Genomic DNA, 27,658 nt, shown 5'->3' on the forward strand with positions numbered 1-27,658 from the left:
TGAGGTGAAATCTCTCAAATTCGAACTAAAATGTGCAAAAGATGAATTTGATAGAATAGAACTTCAATATTTCAAATAATATTATACTATTGTTGAATGTCAATACTATCAATTGATCTCTTCGTTCCTGTAATTTTAATCAAAGGATGAATAATTCATGTTGTCAAAGAGAAATGCCCTTTTTATGGGACTAATATCATTCTGGACACAGACATCTTAATTGTCCAAAATGTACTATATTTAGCATTTCATATTTCATGACCTACAATATTGGAATAAAATTTGATTTTTATGGAGGCAAATCATTTTTATTGTAAACCATTCACAAAGTAATACATATTCTGAAGGCGTCTTCATGAATAAACAAAAGTGTCATGTGCTTGTTTTGTGATATATAAAGGAGAATATGGTATAATAAATAAAATAAGAGGACCACACAAATACCCAGGCATTATAAGTTATTTTATGTAATAGTAAAAATTCACAAATATTAACACCAGCTGAATATTTATTATACGACTTGCATCTTATATATATATATATTTATAATAGTCAATCAGCAATTATTATCAGTAATCGTGTAGTAAACAAAGTATCACATGTTTACATATATTGTCAGTGATCATTACAGCAAGCTTGATAATTGACCGTACACATTATTTGTATGATAGAAGAACTTTTCACACATCCACACACATTAAGTACAGGGATGACAGATTATATAAACAGTATACCGGTATATACATACATTCTGTGAAAAGCACTTGTAGTGGAAATATCATTTTGATATGCATACATATGATCCACCTAATTAAACAATGTCCCAGGAGACGATAAATAAATAAATTTCTCTCTGTCACACAGCAGACCACCACATGGACTGTGCTCTCTCTCATTTACATACCATGTATAAAAATACATCCAAATTAACTAATCCAAACTGTATAACTAACATCAACAAATGCAAATGATAATAACTTTGTTCAAATATTCGTATTTACATATTCTTCTGAATATGTAAATAGGTTAATGTAATTTACATAAATTAGCGTACTGATGTGAATACTTGAGGAATAATGGTGTAGAAAATGAGTTCCTAACTAGTAAGGTGGTTAAACTCAATATATACATATTCATTAGACTATAAAAACCCGGTTATATTTATACACAGGGTCCACTAAAACAGCTTAACGAAAATGTTTCCGCTATAAATGATATCACAACATTTGAGTTCCAGCGGACTTAATTCACTCGTGATAATACTAGGCATCGCGTCATTCCTAAGTATAGATATTTTCCCCATGAGGTGAAATCTCTCAAATTCGAACTAAAATGTGCAAAAGATGAATTTGATAGAATGATGGGGTCTTCTTCCTTCTGATTTCCTGAAAGTTGCACTGATTTTTTTATCAAAAGTTAAACATTAACTTTTATGGAAAATTGCAAAGTAAAAGCGTGTTTACCGTAATAAAGATGGCAATGGTAACCATGGTAACTAATGTAATCAGGGCATATAGAATGACACGAAGCCAGTCAAACGATAACAAAAATACAAAAACAGTTTCACTACGATGACAACATCAACACACGGGAGCACATGGGGTTCTATCAACAGATACACACAAGCACCATGAAATCGTGGAATTATTTCATATTTCTTCATTAAACTTTGTTTATTTATGTGATATTAAATGTAGTTTAACAAATGAACAGCAATTTTATTTTATAGTTCTTTGATTATACTTAGCAATAAGCACAACATTTTTTTCAAATCATAATTTTTTCGTGAGTTTTTCATTTAAAAGGAATAAAGACCTATGCATATCTAAGAAAAATTAAAAAAGAAAATGTACGATTATAATCTAAAAATACATGTAAAATGCATTTGAAGTCACGCGGGTGTCTACTAAAGCTGTAGGTACTGAAGACCTTTCTACTATTACTTTGTTGATGGCTTCTTTATCACTTTATTTATATCTCTCCGAACGTTCTTCTGTAAATTTTACACATACAATGAAGATTCCCCCAAATCTTCATCTAAGTGGAATATGTCCGGTTCTTTCATAGAATAAAGTAAATGACGAAATTTTTATTTGACTTGACTCAGCCAATCAGATTGCTTGTCCTTGGTCACATGATTTGGTTATAGATGTAGATTGGTAGGTGAAACATGAAAAAGACAACCTGCTAAATTAAATCATTAAATGCCTATATGAGAGTGGTTGCCACTCAAATGTCTAAATGTTGGTCCTTGTCTTAAAGTCACCAAATCACTTTTTCTTGTAAGGTGTAGGTATCTTTGAGCCTCGTGATGTTGGTGTTCCTACGCGAGTGGGTGTTCCTACACGTGTCGGTGTACTAACGCGGACATTCGCGGCCGGAACAGCAGTTCTTGTTTGTACAACATGGGTCTGATAAGTCATAGTGGTCTCACTTCGACCTCCAATTTTTCGTGTCTCTTTTTGTACTGTTGTAAAAATTTCCGGTTCACTGGTTTCAGATGTTTCACTGTCGGCTCGGCTTGGTGGTCGACTGCTTGTACTGGCCCGACTAGAACTTCGACTCGGTGTCGCTGAAAACACAAAGATCATTTTGGAATATTTCAATTCAATTTTTATACAATAAAATATTTCTCACTCTTTCAAAGTTACAGAGCATGCTTTTACCGAGTAAAATTAATTAAAACAAGAGGCCCATAGGCCTTAACGGTCACCTGATTTCGGATACAGAATGAAACAAAGACATGCATATAAACACTATATATTGGCCCATCAGGCCCTTGAAGTCAGTCAGTGATTTTATAAATTTGACTTTTTAATCTATGAAGATTATGTGAATTCAGAAGAAAGATTTTTGAAATGTTATCCATTTGGACCCCTTTTGGCCCCGCCCCTCTCGTCCCTGGGGATCGGCCAAGACCAATATGAATATGATGTTAAAATGCTATCTCAGGCTAATAATTCTAACCCAGATTGACTAATTTCCTATGAAAACTAAGCAAATAATGTTCTTAAATGTGTTTTTCCTTTATAAACTATAGTAAATTTGACCCCCTCCCCAGGGGAAAATCTGAGATCCCAGGACCATGAAATTCACAATTTTTTGTAAAGGGCCTTAAGACCTTCCAATCTATCAAGAGTATCTGGGTCCATCAAATCTGTGAATTCAAAAAGAAGATTTTTGAAATTACCACTTTGACCCCTTTTGGCTCCGCCCCTCTGGCCCCTGGGGGTCAGCCATGAACAATATGGATATGATGTTAAAATGCTATCTCAGGCTAATAATTCTAACCCAGTTTGACTAATTTCCTATGAAAAAAATTATATGATAATGTTCATAAATGTGATTTCCCTATATAAACTATAGTAAACTTGACCCCCTCCCCAGGGGGAAACGTGAGACCCCAGGGTCATATAATTCACAATTTTTGTAAAGGACCTTAAGACCTTTCTATTTATGAAAAGTATTTGATTCTACCAGTTCCAGTATTTCAGAAGAAGATTTTTGAAGTTTTAGCCTATTTGACCCCTTTTGACCCCGCCCCTAAGGCCCCTGGGGGTCAGTCATAGAAAATTTGTTAATAGGATTAAATGGCCATCTCATACTGATAATTCTGACAACATTTGACTCATTTCCTATTACAAATGACCAAATAATGCGCAAAAATGTGTTTTCCCAATATAAACTATAGTAAACTTAACCCCCTCCCCAGGCGGAAACTAGAGACCCCAGTGTCATATAATTCACAATTTTTGTAAAGGACCTTAAGACCTTTCTATCTATGAAGAGTATTTGATTCTACCACATCTGTGAGTAGAGAAGAAGATTTTTGAAATTTTACTCAATTTTACCCCTTTTGGCCCCTCCCACAGCCCCCTGGGGGGTGGGGACCATATAATTCACAATTTTGATTGGCCTTATGCCTAAGAAGGTTTCTGCAAAATTTCATTGAAATTGCTTCAGCAGTTTTGGAGAAGAAGTCGAAAATGTAAATTGTTTACGGACATACGACGGACGACGGACGACGCACGACGCACGACGGACGACGGACGACGGACGACGACGGACAAAAGGCGATTAGAATAGGTCACTTGAGACTTCGTCTCAGGTGACCTAATAAAAGATGATGCCTGTCTTACAATGTATATCAGAAAGGTTAATCACTGGCAAACAACAAATGCTGACAAAATGTTTGAGATGATGGATCATCAATATATAAGTCTGAAATACACCAAATTAACCTTGATTACATGACATGTGGGATATGGATACTGACCTCCAGGGCTATGATTACATGACATGTGGGATATGGATACTGACCTCCAGGGCTATGATTACATGACATGTGGGATATCGATACTGACCTCCAGGGCTATGAATGTCCCTGGGACTGCGGAGATCACGGGCCATTTTTGACCTCATGATCCTTGTGCCATCTGGTTCTGTGTGGGATAGAATCTGTCTGACCTCACCGTCAGGACTATCCTTGACACGCTGTCGCCATGGTGTCGCGTACTGGGTCTTCTCTCGGATCTGTAACAAGGCACCAATAGACTTCACTGATACAGATGTCATAGATTGGGTGATGTTCTATTTATACTTCACTCTTCTCTAATTTTGATTTACCGGTAGTCACCATATAAGTCAAAACATAGTAAACATGTTTATTTTATTTTTAAAACTTGGTATACAAAAATAAAAGTGTTTACAAGGTGCAATAGCTCTCATTGAAAGTTGTCTGTAAGTAAACTTGTCAGCTAAATTTTCCTGTGAATCAGACACATTTGTGACTACTTACCAACGTGTTAGGTCTAGAAAACCTCCTCCTAGGCTATGATAGCATTAAGTTAAACAGAAACTTCAATCAATGTCATGACTCAATTCAACAGTTTTAAAACAGAGAGTATTGAATAAACTGTCATCTATCAAACTACATCATACCTGTATACAAGTTCTTGTGATAAATTCCACATACAATGTACCGTATTTGACCCAATAAGCGCCCATGTCCCTGTAAGCACCCCTCACCCTTTTTGAGGCCTGTATGGATTTGCAGTAATTTTTTCTTATCAGCCTCTTTTCATTTTTTTCATTTTTTTTTATTTCAAATTTTAAAACGCCCTGGGCACTTATTGGGTCAAATACGGTAATAAAGTTTTAATACAGGATTGCAATGATTGCAGAATTCTAAACTTAAATTGGTACATTTTGTATGTGTTAATTGGTACATTTTGTACATGTGTATTTCTACATTTTGCAAGTGTGTATTGGTACATTTTATATGCGTGTACTGGTAGATTTTGTATTTGTGTATTGTTACATTTGGTATGTGTGTATCGGTACATTTTGTATGTGTGCATTGGTACATTTTGTATGTGTGTATTGGTACATTTAGTATGTGTGTGTTGGTACATTTTGTATGTGTGTATTGGTGCATTTTGTATGTGTGTGTTGGTGCATTTTGTATTTGTGTATTGGTACATTTATTATGTGTGTATTGGTACATTTTGTATGTGTGTATTGGTACATTAAGTATGTGTGTATTGGTACATTTTGTATGTGTGTATTGGTACATTTAATATGTGTGTATTGGTACATTTATTATGTGTGTATTGGTACATTTATTATGTGTGTATTGGTACATTAAGTATGTGTGTATTGGTACATTTTGTATGTGTGTATTGGTACATTAAGTATGTGTGTATTGGTACATTTTGTATGTGTGTATTGGTACATTAAGTATGTGTGTATTGGTACATTTTGTATGTGTGTATTGGTACATTAAGTATGTGTGTATTGGTACATTAAGTATGTGTGTATTGGTACATTTTGTATGTGTGTATTGGTACATTTAATATGTGTGTATTGGTACATTAAGTATGTGTGTATTGGTACATTTATTATGTGTGTATTGGTACATTAAGTATGTGTGTATTGGTACATTAAGTATGTGTGTATTGGTACATTAAGTATGTGTGTATTGCAGATTTTGTATTTGTGTATTTGTATATTTTGTATGCATGTATTGGTACATTTTGTATGTGTGTATTGGTACATTTTGTATTTGTGTATTGGTACATTTTGTATGTGTGTATTGGTACATTTTGTATGTGTGTATTGGTACATTTTGTATGTGTGTATTGGTACATTAAGTATGTGTGTATTGGTACATTTTGTATTTGTGTATTGGTACATTTATTATGTGTGTATTGGTACATTAAGTATGTGTGTGTTGGTGCATTTTGTATTTGTGTATTAGTACATTTATTATGTGTGTGTTGGTACATTTTGTATGTGTGTATTGGTACATTTTGTATTTGTGTATTGGTAGATTTTGTATGTGTGTATTGTTAGCCCACCATCATCAGATGGTGGGCTATTCAAATAGCCCTGCGTCCATGGTCAGTCGTCCGTCGTCCGTCCGTAAACAATGCTTGTTATTACTATTTATTAAAAACTGCTGCAGGGATTTTGTTCAAACTTCACATGGAAGGTCCCCTTGGTCCATATTTGTGCCATACAGATTTTGAGGCTGATCGGAAAAACAAGATGGCCGCCAGGCAGCCATCTTTGATTTTGGCAGTTGAAGTTTGTTATCAATATTTCTTGAGAACCACTGAAGGAATTTTGTTCAAACTTCACATGGAAGTTACCCTTGGTCCCAAGTTGTGCCATACAGATTTTTAAGCTGATCGGAAAAACAAGATGGCCGCCAGGCAGCCATCTTTGATTTTGGCAGTTGAAGTTTGTTATCAATATTTCTTGAGAACTACTGAAGGGATTTTGTTCAAACTTCACATGGAGGGTACCCTTGGTCCCTAGTTGTGCCATACAAATTTTGAGGCTGATCGGAAAAACAAGATGGCCGCCAGGCAGCCATCTTTGATTTTGGCAGTTGAAGTTTGTTATCGATATTTCTTGAGAACTACTGAAGGAATTTTGTTCAAACTTCACATGGAGGTTACCCTTTGTGCCATACAGATTTTGAGGCTGATAGGAAAAACAAGATGGCCGCCTGGCGGCCATCTTGGATTTTGAAAGTTAAGGTTTGATATCCCTATTTCTCAAAAAGTGCTGAAGGGATCTTTCTCAAATTTAATATGTAGGTTCCCCTAAGGCCCTTGTTGTGCATATTGCATTTTGGGAATGATCGGTCAACAAGATGGTCGCCAGGCCGCCATCTTGGATTTTGATAGTTAAAGTTTGTTATGGCTATTTCTCAGATAGTACTGAAGGGATCTGTCTCAAATTTCATAAGTAGGTTCCACTAGGGACCTAGTTGTGCCTATTGCATTTTGGGACCGATCAGTCAACAAGATGGCTGCCAGGCAGCCATCTTGGATTTTGTTATTCAAAGTTTGTTATCGCTATTTCTCAGAAAGTACTGAAGGGATCTGTCCAAAAATTCATATGTAGGTTCCCCTAGGGCCCTAGTTGTGCATATTGTGATTTGGGACCGATCGGTCAACAAAATTGCTGCCAGGCAGCCATCTTGGATTTTTATATTCAAAGTTTGTTATCGCTATTTCTCAGAAAGTATTGAATGGATCTTTCTCAAAATACACGTGTAGGTTCCCCTAGGGCCCTAGTTGTGCATATTGTGATTTGAGACCGATTGATCAACAAGATGGCCGTCAAGGAGATATCTTGGATTTTGATAGTTGAAGTTTGTTACCGCTATTTCTCAATAGGTACTGAAGCGATCTGTCTCAAATTTTTTATATGTAGTATGTTTGAAAACGTTTAAAAAGTAGAGAAAAGATCCATCTTTCCTTTGTCAGTTATAGATCATTCTTTGGTGGGCGCCAAGATCCCTCTGGGATCTCTGGTTACATTTGGTATGTGTGTATCGGTACATTTTGTGTGTGTGTATTGGTACATTTTTTATGTGTGTATTGGTACATTTATTATGTGTATTGGTACATTTTGTATGGGTGTGTTGGTACATTTTGTATGTGTGTGTTGGTGCATTTTGTATGTGTGTATTGGTACATTAAGTATGTGTGTATTGGTACATTTATTATGTGTTTATTGGTACATTTATTATGTGTGTATTGGTACATTTTGTATGTGTGTGTTGGTGCATTTTGTATGTGTGTATTGGTACATTAAGTATGTGTGTATTGGTACATTTTGTATGTGTGTATTGGTACATTTTGTATGTGTGTATTGGTACATTAAGTATGTGTGTATTGGTACATTTAATATGTGTGTATTGGTACATTTTGTATGTGTGTATTGGTACATTAAGTATGTGTGTATTGGTACATTAAGTATGTGTGTATTGGTACATTTTGTATGTGTGTATTGGTACATTAAGTATGTGTGTATTGGTACATTTAATATGTGTGTATTGGTACATTAAGTATATGTGTATTGGTACATTTATTATGTGTGTATTGGTACATTAAGTATGTGTGTATTGGTACATTTAGTATGTGTGTATTGGTACATTTAATATGTGTGTATTGGTACATTAAGTATGTGTGTATTGGTACATTAAGTATGTGTGTATTGGTACATTTTGTATGTGTGTATTGGTACATTTTGTATGTGTGTATTGGTACATTTTGTATGTGTGTATTGGTACATTTTGTATGTGTGTATTGGTACATTTTGTATGTGTGTATTGGTACATTTTGTATGTGTGTATTGGTACATTAAGTATGTGTGTATTGGTACATTTTGTATGTGTGTATTGGTACATTTGTATGTGTGTATTGGTACATTAAGTATGTGTGTATTGGTACATTAAGTATGTGTGTATTGGTACATTTTGTATGTGTGTATTGGTAATTTATATGTATGTGTGTATTGGTACATTTTGTATGTGTGTATTGGTACATTTTGTATGTGTGTATTGGTACATTTTGTATGTGTGTATTGGTACATTTTGTATGTGTGTATTGGTACATTTTGTATGTGTGTATTGGTACATTTTGTATGTGTGTGTATTGGTACATTAAGTATGTGTGTATTGGTACATTAAGTATGTGTGTATTGGTACATTTTTATGTGTGTATTGGTACATTTTGTATGTGTGTATTGGTACATTTTGTATGTGTGTATTGGTACATTAAGTATGTGTGTATTGGTACATTAAGTATGTGTGTATTGGTACATTTTGTATGTGTGTATTGGTACATTTTGTATGTGTGTATTGGTACATTTATTATGTGTGTATTGGTACATTAAGTATGTGTGTATTGGTACATTTATTATGTGTGTATTGGTACATTTATTATGTGTGTATTGGTACATTAAGTATGTGTGTATTGGTACATTAAGTATGTGTGTATTGGTACATTTTGTATGTGTGTATTGGTACATTTTGTATGTGTGTATTGGTACATATAGTTGATTGGTACATTAAGTATGTGTGTATTGGTGTATTGGTACATTTAGTGTATGTGTGTATTGGTACATTATTATGTGTGTATTGTACATTTATATGTGTGTATTTACATTTATTATGTGTGTGTAGTGTATGTGTGTACTTATATGTGTGTATTGTACATTATTTGGTTTGTACATTATTATGTGTGTATTGGTACATTTATTATGTGTGTATTGGTACATTAAGTATGTGTGTATTGGTACATTTATTATGTGTGTATTGGTACATTTATTATGTGTGTATTGGTACATTAAGTATGTGTGTATTGGTACATTAAGTATGTGTGTATTGCAGATTTTGTATTTGTGTGTTTGTATATTTTGTATGCATGTTTTGGTACATTTTGTATGTGTGTATTGGTAGATTTTGTATGTGTGTATTTGTATATTTTGTATGCATGTATTGGTACATTTTGTATGTGTGTATTTGCACATTTAGTATGTATGTTCTTGTACATTTGTACCGTATTTTCCCTAATGAGGGCGCCAGGCATGGTTAAATGGCTTAGGGGGGCACCGTTATTCGAGACCTTTTTCAGATGTTTATTTCTAAAACAGACTATAGTCATCTTGCTTTTAGTTTTGTATTTTTCTTAAACTTACTATAAGCAACTTACGTTTTGAAGTCAAGTAAGTATTGAAATTACATAATAATGAAGAAATGTATGCACCAGAAGTATTAAACATTGGTTAAATATGTCTGTTTAACAGAATATATTCATGCTAGCCTGTTTGTTTCCCATGCGTACACAAAATGGCGGAAGGTGCTTTCGATCGCTACTTTCGTTTTGAGGCAGATTGGAAATACCGACAAGAGCACACAATAAAATACTTAGAAATGATAACATTCCTGTTATTTAGGAACCTTTATCATAGATATACAGTAAGTATTCATAAAACTTGTATAGACATCGCTAAAATGTTGTTGCCAGTTAGTCTTCATCCACATACGTGTGTGGGGCATTCAAGTGAGACGTTTTGTTTTGAACATTTGTACATTTGTATGTGTGTATCGTACATTTATTATGTATGTATTTGTACATTTGTATGTGTGTATCGGTACATTTATTATGTATGTATTTGTACATTTGTATGTGTGTATGGTACATTTATTATGTATGTATTTGTACATTTGTATGTGTGTATCGGTACATTTATTATGTATGTATTTGTACATTTGTATGTGTGTATCGTACATTTATTATGTGTGTATTTGTACATTTGTATGTGTGTATCGTACATTTATTATGTATGTATTTGTACATTTGTATGTGTGTATCGTACATTTATTATGTATGTATTTGTACATTTGTATGTGTGTATCGTACATTTATTATATATGTATTTGTACATTTGTATGTGTGTATCGGTACAATAAGTATGTATGTATTTGTACATTTGTATGTGTGTATCGGTACATTTATTATGTATGTATTTGTATATTTGTATGTGTGTATCGTACATTTATTATGTATGTATTTGTACATTTGTATGTGTGTATCGGTACATTTAGTATGTATTATTTGGTTAAAAGCATACCTTTGTGATGGGACCACTGGCAGAGCTCGGTGATCGTGTGCTCCACGACATCCCAGAAGGGGTGGAACTACGATCACTTCCTCCCGGACTTCGCGTCACAAAGCCTGACATTGATTGGCTCACACCGTCAGCCAATACAAATTGTTCTCTAAGCTCCACGTTGGTTCTGCCTCTCGCTGTAAAGCACAAGAGAAAACAGAAATTAGATAAAGCAAAATTTTATATCTAAGTGAGATAATTCACAGATAATAGTAATCCCCACAAAACAGGACATTTATAATTGACATATTCTACAGATACAGTGAATTATTTTTATACCACAAACATCCCGATATAATAGATATGTTTGTACTCCCCAAACACTATTACAAATGTTGGAGGGGCTCAATGGGGGATCCAAAGAATTCACAATTAAAATTTTTTATATGCCATTCAAATATCTTGAAAAGAAACTCCCCCATGGAGCCCTTTACCATCAACACATGCTCAGCTGTTACACAGCTTAAAGTCATCCTTAGACACTTCCCCATCAAAACAACTTTAATATCTTATCTAAATGTGTGACTGCAATGCTAAGAAAATATTTGTACTTTACAAACCAATTATATAATCAATAAATATTTATCATTTATCAACTTCAGTAGAATTAATGTAATCAGCAGGGATGCAATTTTATCATTGTCATCTTATAATTCACTTTCTGATTTCTAACCTTATGACAGTTTTAGAGATTAAACTTTTCAAGTTATGACAATATCTGAACAAAGCGGGTCCACACCATACATTCAGGATTTAACATGGTCAGTTTTGATATCAAATAGCAAAAGGAATTTCAGGGGTATTATTGGTAATTCATCATTATTATATTTCATAGCAATTAACATGATAATCAATAATGAACTTGACATGCAGTTAGACAAGGTTATACAACGATATAGTAATATATGGGCCATATAATCAACCTTCTGTTGTAACATGGGATAAGTCCGTCAAGATTACTCAAGATTGGAACGATTTGGTTTGGACCAATTATAAGTGTTGAAAGTATGAATTTAAACTTTTTTTAAAGTTTAAGTGGGAGTTCAATTCTTGTACCAATTAAGTTACCCTACATTTCACCTTCCAAATCTGTTAAACCAATTAAGTCCTCGAAAAGCATTGTAAGTAAAACATGTCTAAAATATTATACAATCAGAACATACAACACATATTTAAGAGCCACCAGATTAATAACTAAATACTAATTAACATTTTCAGATTCCACCAGCCTACAACCCCAGCTACCTCAGTAAACCGTCACCTCTCTTCGTAAAGCTCGTTTCCCTGCCAAACTATTTTTGAGCAAATTGGTCACACCATTAGTGGACAATCAGCCAGGGTAAAACTATAGGCATGGTTTTCTAAGTTAATGTACATGGTTCTATTCTTTCATTTTAAATACAAATTTAAGGATTTCATTGTTCTGTGTTTATTTTCAGTGTCTCTGATTGAACACTAGTACGTATATATATACCATCTCACTCAACTACAGAGAAATTTTCAGCTTTATTGAAACATTAAACTGTAACCTAGGGGTTCCACATTTAATCCCAAAAAGCAGCAGAGATTTAAATGAAATCATCCTCTAATTTATGTCTATATTGCTTATATACCTAAGGAACTAGTGGAGTGTTCGGGTTCATAAATCAAATATCTGTAAACAATAACAAAACCTAGCAATAGGTTTAGTCACAAAGGTGGTAAACAAACTGATGGAAATCCTTACTTCCCAGGGACGACTTAAGGACAAATATAGGTCATGTTAGCTAATATCAATATTATAGACTTCCATATAAGGACAGAAACATATATATAGAAGCATTAATACTGGGTCAGTGAGCATACACAACAATAACTTCATAATACATATATAAACCATATATCATAACATTAATTAACAACAACCATATTAGGTAAAGATTGTCTTAATAGATAATTAATAACCGTATATAATGCCATATAAATAACAAAAATATGTACAGTGGATTTCAGGTGATCTCAACATGACAAAATTCAAACTCTATGACAAAATTTACTTTTAGTTACCATTCATATTTATACACTTCAAAAAAATCTATACTAGATCTGAGAAATATTTACTTTCATAAGAAATGAAACTGTAAGGAATGGACATACTCTGAAAATGGTTTTGAATAAAGTTTAGTATAAAATGAAGAAATATGCCCTACTTTTGATAATGTTGTATTTTTTACGGTAAACCATAACATTGAGTTGAGGCACCAGAAATCACCTGACATATACCTGATCACCGATTACCTGGAGACAGCGGATAACTATATTGAGGTTGCGCTTTAAGAATTTAAAAAATTTACATAAAGTTTAAGATATATAGTTTATTGAAAACACTTTTTTAAAGATAAAAACTTTCTGTAAAGTACACGATTTCAAATGTCGCCTTATGTGAAGGCGATAACAACTTAAATCTGATGCATTAAGTAAAGAAAGCTAAAATATTTTTGTGACATAACACAATATAAACAACACTGCGAGACAGAAATAAGACCGTCACACAGAGAAGTGAATCATTACAATGAAGTTTAATAAATGTCAAATTACATTTTGTTGCTTTTTTTTGGCTAATGAAAAATAAAAAAAAAGGTGTAAAACAATCAGTCCATAGTTTGAAGTATTAAAAACCAGAGTGAATAAAGTCTTCATTTAAAAGAGAGAATTTGAAAAAACGGAAATTTAATGTGCTTTAAAACAGGAAACTGAAGATGAAAATTAAGAGAGATAATCAAATAGCCACATGTCCAAGCAGGAGTGTTCCTAAGCTGCAACCTGCCCTAACCTTGTTTCCAAGTACCAATCAACATATAGACAATGGACAGGTTTCTTTTCATGCAAACCATTCCATATCATTATTTCTTTGTCTTTATATTTTTCTCAGAATTCTTTCTCATCATAAGGTTCCCGAAAGAAAGAATCAGATTTTGAAGAATCAAAACTGAACTTTACTTTCACCAATATACAGCGATGCTATAGCTCATTCTGTCACATATACACAATTACCTCACAACTACAAAACACAAGCTAACACAATTCATGCCAAAATACACACTTAACATACAATGTCGACGTAATTTACGGACAAAAAGAACTGATTGAAGCTTGTACACAGAGGCTGCACTAACTTACAATACTCAGCTAAGAAAGGAAGAGAGGTATTAATAAATTAAGGTATTAAAAACAGGGTTCTGATGCAAAAATCTGCATAACAGCATTCCTGTCGCCGTGACGACAAAAGACGTACTGAGTTCAGAGGGTTGTATCTGTATTTTGAAGCGAAACCGATTACGTCTTCGCAAACCAACTTTGGTGGGAAAGAGAAAGTGGAGAAAAACATGAAACAGACAATATACAAATATATAAATAAACATTGAATAGAAAAGACGAGAAACAAATAAACATCAAAACAAATAAGTATGCTGAGTGTTTAAGACAAAATTCACCAGAAAAAAGCAAAGTTGAAGGTGCAGTTTTTACGCTAACATACAAGATACTGATTGGAAAGCTGAAAAGGAAGTATATATATATGTTGTTTATATAGACAAAATATTGTTTATCCAACACAGGTTTGAAGATGATGATGTGATGGATAATGGCAGTAGGATTTAGGAAGGGAAGGCGGACACCGTTAGAACATGCGGTATAGGTGGTATGGCACTGGGTGGGAAACAACAGCGAAGCAACATGCCCATAATAAACTCTCACAACAACTGGAATCTGTTAAAACTCCGGCAAAAACTACAGCTCAATTCCACAACTGAATCACAGTCTATCTTTACATTCAGTTCATATCAAATTGACTCTTCTGGTCTGATTCGACCATTTAAACACTTTTCTTAACAATATTGTTGTTCACTAAACCATTTTGAAAATTTGCTTTATATTTCAAACAACCATTCCTAAGAATGGGCAATTTAGGTGGAAAATTGTGTTTTCAGCTGTAGAATTCAGAGCAAACAAACTTGTGAAAAATGAACTACAAACATGAATTCCCGTAAAAATGTTGACAATTACTTACAGACTGGGCACGATTCAAAGTGTTTGTTAAAGTCTGTGGGGTGGATTACATGGTAACCAATGAGATGCTAGTATGCTAATTACATCTTAATTAATTAGTACACATAATTAAGGTTTGATAAGGGGAGATAATCAATAAATGAGACATGATCTTCATTCCGCCACTGAAGCAGTAATTGTTTTTGTCAGATATAATATGATCACATGCGGAGCGGGTAGAACACAGGCGCTGTGATGTAGAGCGCAGACTCGTGGCAGCTGCATGCATCATCAATGTAAAGGAGAAATCAAAACTGAACAGGCAACTCAATTCAAACTAAAACTGTGCTCCTTTTTCTATTTTTTGTTCTAATCAGATGCATAATCATACTTTCCATTTTTTCCCTTTTACCCTCAAATAATGTTAGGTAATGAATTTTTTTTTTTTTTTTTTTTTTTTTTACATTTGATTCCATAAATTAAACCTACTATACAGCCAAGCAAAAATGAAGATATATATACAGACAAAATTAACCGAATAAATCACAATTCAGACAGGTACAAAACACACCTGATAAAAAGTATGCAAATTTTACCTAAAATTTTAAAATTGTAACGATGTAGTGGAGCAAGCCAAGTTAGTAAAGGTGAGAAATTTATGTACATCACAGCTCCACCTAGTGAGCAATGGGAGTACTAAAACACAAGGGAGATAATCACTGAGGATATTATGGGATGTTTCCATTGTGGATGAAGATGACAACTTAGTGATGCAGGCCTCAGTTTATACCGACATGAATGAGTGGGGATGCAAATCTGATCAGAATGATAATAACAAAATTGAAAATGATACACATTTCCTAACGAAGATGGAAGTAATCACTTTCAACAGAAACATATACAACTTATGTATGTTCTGCTTTAACCATGATAGTGTCCAGTCATTTAACATTAATCACCTGAACTCAAATATTCTTTGGGAATCCATTTTGTTTGAATTTCAATTAAAACATTTGAATTTCCATAAGATATAAACATTTCAAAAAAAATAAAAAAATCAGTGATTATACAATCAGTAAGACAATTCTTATTAAGATAATAAAATGTTAAACAACTGGATTGTAAAATGTCTATATAGAAGGACATTTAACATATTGTAAATATCTGAGAGCATTTTCAGATTTCACTTTTTATTGATATTAACTTCTGCAAAATAAATGGTCTCTTGGGCACTGCACTCCCACAGTCACAACTCTTTGTAATCCGACCAATTAAGAAAAAGAAAAATAAATAAATAAAATAAATAAATTACATGTTATATTTCTCATGATAGCTCTCAGATATTTCTATACAAGTATATTTCTTTATAGATTTTACAGCATATGACTTCAAAGATAACTCAACATAATCAGCATCATTTCCAATGTAAGTTGATACATGAAGTCCTAATCATTACTCTAGCATATCTCTACATATAGATACAGAATCTACAAAGATCTATTTGAATACAGATAATAGGTAAATACGTACCTCGACATGGGTCATTTTTCACCAAGAATTCATCAAGTGCCACCCAGCCTCCTCCGACACGCACCATCACAGTGCTTCGGAGAATCCGGACCAAACGTAACTTCTGGGAATCCCCAAACTATAACAGAATATTTATATTTAGTGTCATACAGATGTCTGTTAACATTTAAACTTTGAACAGTCGGTTCTAGCTATTTCACATATTAAATTTCTAACTAGAATTTTTTTTATCCTGCCTTATTTAAACACAATTCCAACTCCCCAAGTTTCTATATAATTACTTTGTACATACTCTATATTTATCTACATTTTTTCTGTCTACCCTATATTTATCTACATTTTCTTTAATGTTCCCTATATTTATCTACATTTTTTCTACCTACTCTATATTTATCTACATTTTTTCTACCTACTCTATCTTTATCTACATTTTTTCTACCTACCCTATATTTATCTACATTTTTTCTACCTACTCTATATTTATCTACATTTTTCTTCCTACTCTATATTTATCTACATTTTTTCTACCTACTCTATATTTATCTACATTTTTTCTACCTACCCTATATCTGTATACATTTTTTCTACCTATTCTATATTTATCTACATTTTTCAACCTACTCTATCTACATTTTTTCTACCTACTCTATATTTATCTACATTTTTTCTACCTACCCTATATTTGCCTTCTCCAATCTTATGGATTTTAAACTGTTTGACACATGTACATTTGGACACTTGGTTTTTGACAGCATCCATGATCTTCTCCGCATCAGTGATTACTTTCTGAGGCTGTAAACAAAAACAGAGGTAAGTTACACCCAATAATTTCTTAATTTATGTCTGAATTTTAAAATACACCTTTATTGGAAATGCAAATGAAATAACATAAGAAAAGCATTCATAGGTTTGAGCTTTTTCTGCTTTGTAAATAAGACCACCAAATGCTTATACGCCACGGTGCACTGTACTTATAACTGATATTTTCTTTAATATTAACAACATCCTCATGACGTCAATTCTCTTTAATGAGGTAAGACTGGATATCGTTTGTCCAATCTGTTGTTATAGGTAAGACTGGATATCATTTGTCCAATCTGTTGTTATAGGTAAGACTGGATATCGTTTGTCCAATCTGTTGTTATAGGTAAGACTGGATATCGTTTGTCCAATCTGTTGTTATGGGTAAGACTGGATATTGTTTGTCCAATCTGTTGTTATGGGTAAGACTGGATATCGTTTGTCCAATCTGTTGTTATAGGTAAGACTGGATATCGTTTGTCCAATCTGTTGTTATAGGTAAGACTGGATATTGTTTGTCCAATCTGTTGTTATAGGTAAGACTGGATATCGTTTGTCCAATCTGTTGTTATAGGTAAGACTGGATACCGTTTGTCCAATCTGTTGTTATAGGTAAGACTGGATATCGTTTGTCCAATCTGTTGTTATAGGTAAGACTGGATATCGTTTGTCCAATCTGTTGTTATAGGTAAGACTGGATATCGTTTGTCCAATCTGTTGTTATAGGTAAGACTGGATATCGTTTGTCCAATCTGTTGTTATAGGTAAGACTGGATATCGTTTGTCCAATCTGTTGTTATAGGAAAGACTGGATATTGTTTGTCCAATCTGTTGTATAGGTAAGACTGGATATTGTTTGTCCAATCTGTTGTTATAGGTAAGACTGGATATGTTTGTCCAATCTGTTGTTATAGGTAAGACTGGATATCGTTTGTCCAATCTGTTGTTATAGGTAAGACTGGATATCGTTTGTCCAATCTGTTGTTATAGGTAAGACTGGATATCGTTTGTCCAACTGTTGTTATAGGTAAGACTGGATATCGTTTGTCCAATCTGTTGTTATAGGTAAGACTGGATATTGTTTGTCCAATCTGTTGTTATAGGTAAGACTGGATATTGTTTGTCCAATCTGTTGTTATAGGTAAGACTGGATATTGTTTGTCCAATCTGTTGTTATAGATAAGACTGGATACCGTTTGTCCAATCTGTTGTTATAGGTAAGACTGGATACCGTTTGTCCAATCTGTTGTTATAGGTAAGACTGGATATCGTTTGTCCAATCTGTTGTTATAGGTAAGACTGGATATTGTTTGTCCAATCTGTTGTTATAGGTAAGACTGGATATTGTTTGTCCAATCTGTTGTTATAGGTAAGACTGGATATCGTTTGTCCAATCTGTTGTTATAGGTAAGACTGGATATCGTTTGTCCAATCTGTTGTTATAGGTAAGACTGGATATTGTTTGTCCAATCTGTTGTTTCTAGGTAAGACTGGATATCGTTTGTCCAACCTGTTGTTATAGGTAAGACTGGATATCGTTTGTCCAATCTGTTGTTATAGGTAAGACTGGATATCGTTTGTCCAATATGTTGTTATAGGTAAGACTGGATATTGTTTGTCCAATCTGTTGTTATAGGTAAGACTGGATATCGTTTGTCCAATATGTTGTTATAGGTAAGACTGGATATTGTTTGTCCAATCTGTTGTTCTAGGTAAGACTGGATATCGTTTGTCCAACCTGTTGTTATAGGTAAGACTGGATATCGTTTGTCCAATCTGTTGTTATAGGTAAGAGACTGGATATCGTTTGTCCAATATGTTGTTATAGGTAAGACTGGATATCGTTTGTCCAATCTGTTGTTTAGGTAAGACTGGATATCGTTTGTCCAATCTGTTGTTATAGGTAAGACTGGATATTGTTTGTCCAATCTGTTGTTCTAGGTAAGACTGGATATCGTTTGTCCAACCTGTTGTTATAGGTAAGACTGGATATCGTTTGTCCAATCTGTTGTTATAGGTAAGACTGGATATCGTTTGTCCAATATGTTGTTATAGGTAAGACTGGATATTGTTTGTCCAATCTGTTGTTATAGGTAAGACTGGATATCGCTTGTCCAATCTGTTGTTATAGGTAAGACTGGATATCGCTTGTCCAATCTGTTGTTATAGGCAAGACTGGATATCGCTTGTCCAATCTGTTGTTATAGGTAAGACTGGATATCGTTTGTCCAATCTGTTGTTATAGGTAAGACTGGATATTGTTTGTCCAATCTGTTGTTATAGGTAAGACTGGATATCGTTTGTCCAATCTGTTGTTATAGGTAAGACTGGATATTGTTTGTCCAATCTGTTGTTATGGGTAAGACTGGATATTGTTTGTCCAACCTGTTGTTATGGGTAAGACTGGGTATTGTTTGTCCAATCTGTTGTTATAGGTAAGACTGGATATTGTTTGTCCAATCTGTTGTTATGGGTAAGACTGGATATTGATTGTCCAATCTGTTGTTATAGGTAAGACTGGATATTGTTTGTCCAACCTGTTGTTATAGGTAAGACTGGATATCGCTTGTCCAATCTGTTGTTATAGGTAAGACTGGATATCGCTTGTCCAATCTGTTGTTATAGGTAAGACTGGATATCGCTTGTCCAATCTGTTGTTATAGGTAAGACTGGATATCGTTTGTCCAATCTGTTGTTATAGGTAAGACTGGATATTGTTTGTCCAATCTGTTGTTATAGGTAAGACTGGATATCGTTTGTCCAATCTGTTGTTATAGGTAAGACTGGATATTGTTTGTCCAATCTGTTGTTATGGGTAAGACTGGATATTGTTTGTCCAACCTGTTGTTATGGGTAAGACTGGGTATTGTTTGTCCAATCTGTTGTTATAGGTAAGACTGGATATTGTTTGTCCAATCTGTTGTTATGGGTAAGACTGGATATTGTTTGTCCAATCTGTTGTTATAGGTAAGACTGGATATTGTTTGTCCAATCTGTTGTTATAGGTAAGACTGGATATCGTTTGTCCAATCTGTTGTTATAGGTAAGACTGGATATCGTTTGTCCAATCTGTTGTTATAGGTAAGACTGGATATCGTTTGTCCAATCTGTTGTTATAGGTAAGACTGGATATTGTTTGTCCAATCTGTTGTTATAGGTAAGACTGGATATTGTTTGTCCAATCTGTTGTTATAGGTAAGACTGGATATTGTTTGTCCAATCTGTTGTTATAGGTAAGACTGGATATCGTTTGTCCAACCTGTTGTTATAGGTAAGACTGGGTATTCTTTGTCCAATCTGTTGTTATAGGTAAGACTGGATATCGTTTGTCCAATCTGTTGTTATAGGTAAGACTGGATATTGTTTGTCCAATCTGTTGTTATAGGTAAGACTGGATATCGTTTGTCCAATCTGTTGTTATAGGTAAGACTGGATATCGTTTGTCCAATCTGTTGTTATAGGTAAGACTGGATATCGTTTGTCCAATATGTTGTTATAGGTAAGACTGGATATTGTTTGTCCAATCTGTTGTTCTAGGTAAGACTGGATATCGTTTGTCCAACCTGTTGTTATAGGTAAGACTGGATATCGTTTGTCCAATCTGTTGTTATAGGTAAGACTGGATATCGTTTGTCCAATCTGTTGTTATAGGTAAGACTGGATATCGTTTGTCCAATCTGTTGTTATAGGTAAGACTGGATATCATTTGTCCAATCTGTTGTTATAGGTAAGACTGGATATCGTTTGTCCAATCTGTTGTTATAGGTAAGACTGGATATCGTTTGTCCAATCTGTTGTTATAGGTAAGACTGGATATCGTTTGTCCAATATGTTGTTATAGGTAAGACTGGATATTGTTTGTCCAATCTGTTGTTCTAGGTAAGACTGGATATCGTTTGTCCAACCTGTTGTTATAGGTAAGACTGGATATCGTTTGTCCAACCTGTTGTTATAGGTAAGACTGGATATCGTTTGTCCAATCTGTTGTTATAGGTAAGACTGGATATTGTTTGTCCAATCTGTTGTTATAGGTAAGACTGGATATCGTTTGTCCAATCTGTTGTTATAGGTAAGACTGGATATCGTTTGTCCAATCTGTTGTTATAGGTAAGACTGGATATTGTTTGTCCAATCTGTTGTTATAGGTAAGACTGGATATCGTTTGTCCAATCTGTTGTTATAGGTAAGAATATACCAAATCTACAGACATAACTTGCTAAAATCAATTATTTGCCATTTATTTGGTTTTGTAGGACTGACCTCTCTGTCGGGTCGGAGGGCTGACACAAACTCCTTGTAGTCTATTAGACCCATTCCATCGCGGTCAAACAGATTGGCTACAAGTTCCATCTCCAGCTGTGATGTTGGGAATTCTGTAGAAAAACACCAAATCTCTTGTAACAAGGAGTATCAAACTTGTATACTGATAACAGACGATACCTGATTCTAAATGCAGATAAATATAAAAAGGTTATCCTAATTAGGTCAAATATGGTAAGTATTAACTTTATAAATCCACAGAAAAATATAATTGCTATTTCCCACTGAAGTTCAACTTACTTGTGGCCATGATGCAGTTGGTGAATTCAGCTCGGGACACGCGTCCGTCACGATCACGATCGTAACGTCGGAATTGTTCCATGATGCGTGACTTGTTGTGTCTCATCCACTGCATGTATCGCTTCCTCCAGTCCTCAAACTCAAACTTCTTTAATCGCTCCACCTGTAGTCAATCCCACATCAGTGTTAGTTCTGTTCTTTATTTATATAGTACAGAGTTATCTACCCTTGTGGGTAGGTATCAAGTATCACGTCATGTTTTTTAGGGCATAACATCAATTTCAGAGAAAACAACATATTGATGTTGCAAATTACCTACAAATATGGGTATACAAAAGAAACTAATATGTAAACAGAGACACAAGTCCTAAGGCATATCACTTCTTTTATAAATATGATCTAAATATAGACTGCTATTCTAGATACAATGTCTACGTACCTCATTGAGATAGTCCAGAGCGTCCTGTAGCTTTCTGTGACGATCCATAGCCATCAGCCATACTGTCCGCCATTTGTTAAATAACGCTCCGATTCGTGGATTCTTCCACGACGGTTCTGGTGTACGTCGGCCGTCAGCATCACTTTTTCTGTAATCAAGTGGTATACATGTAATAACATGGCTGAAATCAAATCCTTTGATCTTTCCTCAAATAATGTTAATAATTAGGTCAAAAAAGATGAAAAGAGGAAATTTTTTTGAAGTTTGTAATTTGGATCAAAGTAAAAAAAAAATATCTGAAGTAAATTTTTTTAAAGATTTTGCCCAAAAGGCCCAGGTTTGCCAATTTGATTTTCAAGTCTAAATGGTAGAATGTAGGACACTGTGAACTAGTTGTGCCACTAACGAAGCAGTAGTTATATTGGATTTGGTCAATGCAACCATACAGGTATGTTCCTCACCTGGGAGTCCTGGTCTTCACTGGAGTGTGACGTCCACTCTGTCCCTTCAGGATAGGAATATGGGACTCACCAGACACGGACGATGTCCGGCGTCGGTCACCTTTGGTCAGTTTGTCAATTTCTGGTTGTTTGAAAGACATTTCATTCTGGAAATGCTGTAAAGGAACAAAGAATATTAGATATATTGTCTTCCCATAATGCTCAACTACAGATATAAACACGGTTCTTGTTTTCCTAAATCGTATCATCTGAACATTTCTAAGCCTCATCCACTTGTAACAGTTACACCTGGCATAAGCCACACTCATCAATCAATAACACTTGTTGGCCATTTCTAAGTTCAATATTTCCCCTGTGGTATTCTAGGGCTAGTCCTGCTTTCCCCAAACAGAAGGAAAGCCATACTATTACCCTCCTCATATAGAGTAGAACTAGCCTGCCTTCAACAGCAGTATCCTATTTTTAGCCCCGCCCTCGCAGTATCCTTCTTTTAGCCCCGCCCTCGCAGTATCCTTGTTTTAGCCCCGCCCACCTGGTGATCCTGCAGTAGATCCTGTATGACTTGTAGGTCCCCTGGGATGGGTTCCTGGTCCAGTCCAGTCAATGTACTCTCGGCACCGTTCAGCCACGAGACCAGTTCGTCTAGTAAGGCATTATTCTTACGCAGAACTGCAAGGCCCTCGGCAAGTTTACGGCCTCGCTGTTTACACATGCCAGTCAACTGAAAATTTGAAATATAACATGATTACTGAGAATCTTCCACAACTTTCAGTCTCCATAATGTGAAAATGATGATCTTACTCAAAACAATAAGTAAAATGTTGGCGTGTATACGTACTTCCTCCCAGCGAGCCCGCAGTACGGACAGCCAGTGTTTGAGGGTGGACACAGCATCAGGGTGGCATCGCTTCATGATGTCCTGGCCGATATTTAACGTCTCACGGAGATTAGCTTCTTGTCTCAGCAGATCTTCTTCAAACCTCTGTGTAGGGAGTAAAATAGATTGTGTGGTTCAAAAGATCAATAAAATGGTAAACACTTTGTTGCCATGGCCAATATGAAAACTTTTACAAATTCTCTATACTTCCTTGCTAATGATACTGGACATTAGAAGGATTGTTTAGAATATGTTTGATAGAGTACTACAGAGGGATTAGTACCTTGTGTTCCTCTATCTGTTTCAGCAGTGGTGCCTCCTCGTCAGGAATGGGTCCTCTGTACCTCAATTGTCTCTCAGCACTGGCCAGCCAGTCCATCAGACTCTGACCCTTCTGGTGGAAATCTTCAGCCTACGAGTTAAGAAAACAGTTATCTGAAACACAATCTCAATTTGGTGTACCTATGGGTTTAACTTTCCTCTTTTTAGGTAGACAGATTTTCTTGGCACATTATTACTAAACCTTTCCTGGATCATGATTATACCACCATAAGATTTCAGAGAAATGCTGAATCAAAGATACCGTATTTAGACCTCCTCCCCACGTTTGGAGGTACCCTTTTGGTTTATATCATTTCTTTGGAGAAGGGAGCTATGTGTGGCCTATGTAAGCACTTTCCAAATATAATTTAAGTATTCAATAACACATTATCACTAGTGCATAGAATATTTTCTGATAATTAAATCCAAACTATGGATCAGTATTTAAATCTATCCTAAGAGTTGACCCTACCAGTTTGTGTGCCTGATCTAAGAGATGACCCAACCAGTTTGTGTGCCTGTTTTAAGAGATGACCCTACCAGTTTGTGTGCCTGCTGTAAGAGATGACCCAACCAGTTTGTGAGCCTTCTCTAAGGGATGACCCTACCAGTTTATGTGCCTGCTGTAAGAGATGACACTACCAATTTGTGTGCCTGCTCTAAGAGATGACCCTACCAGTTTGTGTGCCTGCTCTAAGAGATGACCCTACCAGTTTATGTGCCTGCTCTAAGAGTTGACCCTTCCAGTTTGTGTGCCTGCTCTAAGAGATGACCCTACCAGTTTGTGTGCCTGCTCTAAGAGATGACCCTACCAGTTTATGTGCCTGCTCTAAGAGTTGACCCTTCCAGTTTGTGTGCCTGCTCTAAGAGATGACCCTACTAGTTTGTGTGCCTGCTCTAAGAGATGACCCTACCAGTTTATGTGCCTGCTCTAAGAGATGACCCTACTAGTTTGTGTGCCTGCCCTAAGAGATGACCCTACCAGTTTATGTGCCTGCTCTAAGAGTTGACCTTACCAATTTGTGTGCCTGCTCTAAGAGTTGACCCTTCCAGTTTGTGTGCCTGCTCTAAGAGATGACCCTACTAGTTTGTGTGCCTGCTCTAAGAGATGACCCTACCAGTTTATGTGCCTGCTCTAAGAGTTGACCCTTCCAGTTTGTGTGCCTGCTCTAAGAGATGACCCTACTAGTTTGTGTGCCTGCTCTAAGAGATGACCCTACCAGTTTATGTGCCTGCTCTAAGAGTTGACCTTACCAATTTGTGTGCCTGCTCTAAGAGTTGACCCTTCCAGTTTGTGTGCCTGCTGTAAGAGATGACCCTACCAGTTTGTGTGCCTGCTCTAAGAGATGACCCTACCAGTTTGTGTGCCTGCTCTAAGAGTTGACCTTACCAATTTGTGTGCCTACTCTAAGAGTTGACCCTTCCAGTTTGTGTGCCTGCTCTAAGAGATGACCCTACCAGTTTATGTGCCTGCTGTAAGAGATGACCCTACCAGTTTGTGTGCCTGCTCTAAGAGATGACCCTTCCAGTTTGTGTGCCTGCTCTAAGAGATGACCCTACCAGTTTGTGTGCCTGCTCTAAGAGATGACCCTACCAGTTTGTGTGCCTGCTCTAAGAGTTGACCCTACCAGTTTGTGTGCCTGCTCTAAGAGATGACCCTACCAGTTTGTGTGCCTGCTCTAGCCGTTCCTGTTTGTTGACGGACAGTTTACACACACGGTCCCAACTCGTGGAAAGCTCGATCAGCTCTGCCTGTTGTTGGGACATATCTCCCTCAGCTTTGTCCATCAGCTCCATGGCTCGCTTCCGGACAAACGCTACCGTGTTAGACCTCGCTCCGAGCTCCTGTTGGAATGCCTGCAGCAGAATACATTGTAAATATATATTGCAAGTATGGTGCAACTGAATATGGTTACCTAATGTATTCTAAGATCTCCACAATCTTAATTTTAATGTTCAACTTTAGTCAGTAGACAAGGATGGGTAGTGTTCCTAGATTTTTTTTAGATTTTAAGTGAAGATTTTAGGTTCATATCAGAAGCAGTTTTCGCTGCCTAAAGTTGACGGTCAGAGTTATAACAGAGTCAGCTCTAATACTTATTCTTTCTAATAAATGTTATCACAAAATAATTTACAGACATCTTGAGGAAGCCTGAATTATCTGATAAGACAGAACCTTGTGGGCCTCCAGTAGGTTGTTGACAGTGTCGATGTCTCCGTGGACTGGCTGGTCTTCCCCGAGTGTGGGCTCCACTTTACCTAGCCAGTCTAGTAAAGCCTGAAGGGCCTCAGTAAACTGGCCAGAGAACAGCAGTGCCTCCTCCAACTTACGTTGTCTGTAAAATATCAGTCAAGTAATGGGTTAAATACAAGGGAGATAACAATGTAACACAAGGGAGATGATAAGGTTACACATGGGAGATAATAAGGTTACACAAGGGAGATGATCATGAAAAGCAAGGGAGATATTATATACTAATATTAACAAGATGAGAAAGCAAAAGATGTACACTCAGATTTAAACAACAGATGATAAATCAACACATTACTATCATTTAGGGAGCAAAATGATGTTTTATACATACCTGTCCACAGACTTTCCACAGAGGTTATTCCATTGGGCCTTGAGTTCCGTCAACATCTTCTGTATCTCTGGAACGTCGTCAGCAGGACATTTGTCCTTGAGAGCTCGTCCACTCCTGTTAACACTGTCGTACATTGGCTGATGTGTTCCGAGGCTTCGTTGGAACTCCTTGTGTTTAGCTATCTGGGCCTTAATCGTTACTGGGTCATTACCGACCATCTGGTTACTGGCTAGTGTCTGAACCGCATCTCTCATCCAATCAAGGAGGTCCTTCCATATCGTGTGGAACTGAAGCCAAAATCAGGTTATAATACCAGAAAATCAGCAAATAAATGCTATCAATTCATTTCTATTTTCATTGTACATTTTGTAAACCTAGTAATTTGTATGGACAGATAAAAAATTCTATTTTTTTTTATCTTTTAAAATCTATGTATCTAAGGACGATCACTTACCTGCTTAGCTTCCTTGAAGCCTCTCTCTAGTTGTCTGGTGCGCTCAGCACTACGAGACACAATCTTCTCCCAGCGGTGTTGGACACTAGAGAGGAGGTTTTTGATGAGAATCACATCCTGTTTCTGTGAGAAGTACTTAAGGTGAGTACCAGTCTTGTCCAGTGCGATCATCACTTCACGGTTACGACTCACATCCTTCTGTAGTACCTGTAGGTCAAGGTCATATCAAATGATTAATTAGGTCAAGGTCTTGTGAGATTAGTAAAGGTTACACTTGAGCTCCTGTATGGTAACACTATATGATGCTGCATTTTACTACAAGGGCATCAAAATACCTTGTGTAATTTTTTTATAACAAAAGATCATCTCTGTATCTAGATTTGGGAAATTGGCACAACATTCTATACCTTTTGGTCTTCTATCTGGACTGCCACTCGTTCAAGGAGACGGCTGACAGGGTTCAGGTTGTTTAGTGTTCGTTCTGTGTCTGTTAGCCAGGCGATGAACTTGTTCAGGTCGGCATGGAAACTGTTAGCCTGTCCCACAGCATCTTCTAGCTTCCTCTGTAGGAACAAAAAGGTCATAGAAACTTATTAGATCAGACAAGAATAAGAAACAGAACACTATGCC

At 35.7% G+C, this 27,658-nt stretch overlaps 1 protein-coding gene across 17 annotated transcripts in view; it reads right to left on the minus strand.

The window, feature by feature from the left end:
• Positions 1-529: 529 nt before the first annotated feature.
• Positions 530-27,658, minus strand: part of LOC138326010 (microtubule-actin cross-linking factor 1-like) — a 217,162-nt gene continuing 190,033 nt past the window's right edge. For 10 of the 17 annotated variants that reach the window (XM_069272102.1, XM_069272097.1, XM_069272092.1 and 7 more), the window contains 19 exons: positions 27,436-27,591; positions 27,029-27,235; positions 26,575-26,861; positions 26,166-26,325; positions 25,652-25,846; positions 23,952-24,080; positions 23,630-23,773; positions 23,324-23,512; positions 22,792-22,946; positions 22,331-22,478; positions 21,892-22,054; positions 21,592-21,704; positions 17,206-17,322; positions 16,531-16,648; positions 14,249-14,308; positions 10,936-11,111; positions 4,799-4,831; positions 4,365-4,533; positions 530-2,572 (listed from right to left, as the gene is read on the minus strand). In XM_069272102.1, the coding sequence (XP_069128203.1) occupies positions 2,271-2,572; positions 4,365-4,533; positions 4,799-4,831; positions 10,936-11,111; positions 14,249-14,308; positions 16,531-16,648; positions 17,206-17,322; positions 21,592-21,704; positions 21,892-22,054; positions 22,331-22,478; positions 22,792-22,946; positions 23,324-23,512; positions 23,630-23,773; positions 23,952-24,080; positions 25,652-25,846; positions 26,166-26,325; positions 26,575-26,861; positions 27,029-27,235; positions 27,436-27,591 (3,021 nt within the window). In that variant the 3' untranslated portion in view covers positions 530-2,270. Of the gene's footprint in view, positions 2,573-4,276; positions 4,534-4,798; positions 4,832-10,935; positions 11,112-13,251; positions 13,285-14,248; positions 14,309-15,022; positions 15,056-16,530; positions 16,649-17,205; positions 17,323-21,591; positions 21,705-21,891; positions 22,055-22,330; positions 22,479-22,791; positions 22,947-23,323; positions 23,513-23,629; positions 23,774-23,951; positions 24,081-25,651; positions 25,847-26,165; positions 26,326-26,574; positions 26,862-27,028; positions 27,236-27,435; positions 27,592-27,658 lie in introns of all 17 variants that reach the window. The other 7 variants (XM_069272103.1, XM_069272094.1, XM_069272095.1 and 4 more) reach the window with 6 other exon arrangements.

This window comes from Argopecten irradians, chromosome 6 (genome assembly GCF_041381155.1).
Source record: "Argopecten irradians isolate NY chromosome 6, Ai_NY, whole genome shotgun sequence".
Classification (NCBI taxonomy): Eukaryota; Metazoa; Mollusca; class Bivalvia; order Pectinida; family Pectinidae; genus Argopecten; species Argopecten irradians.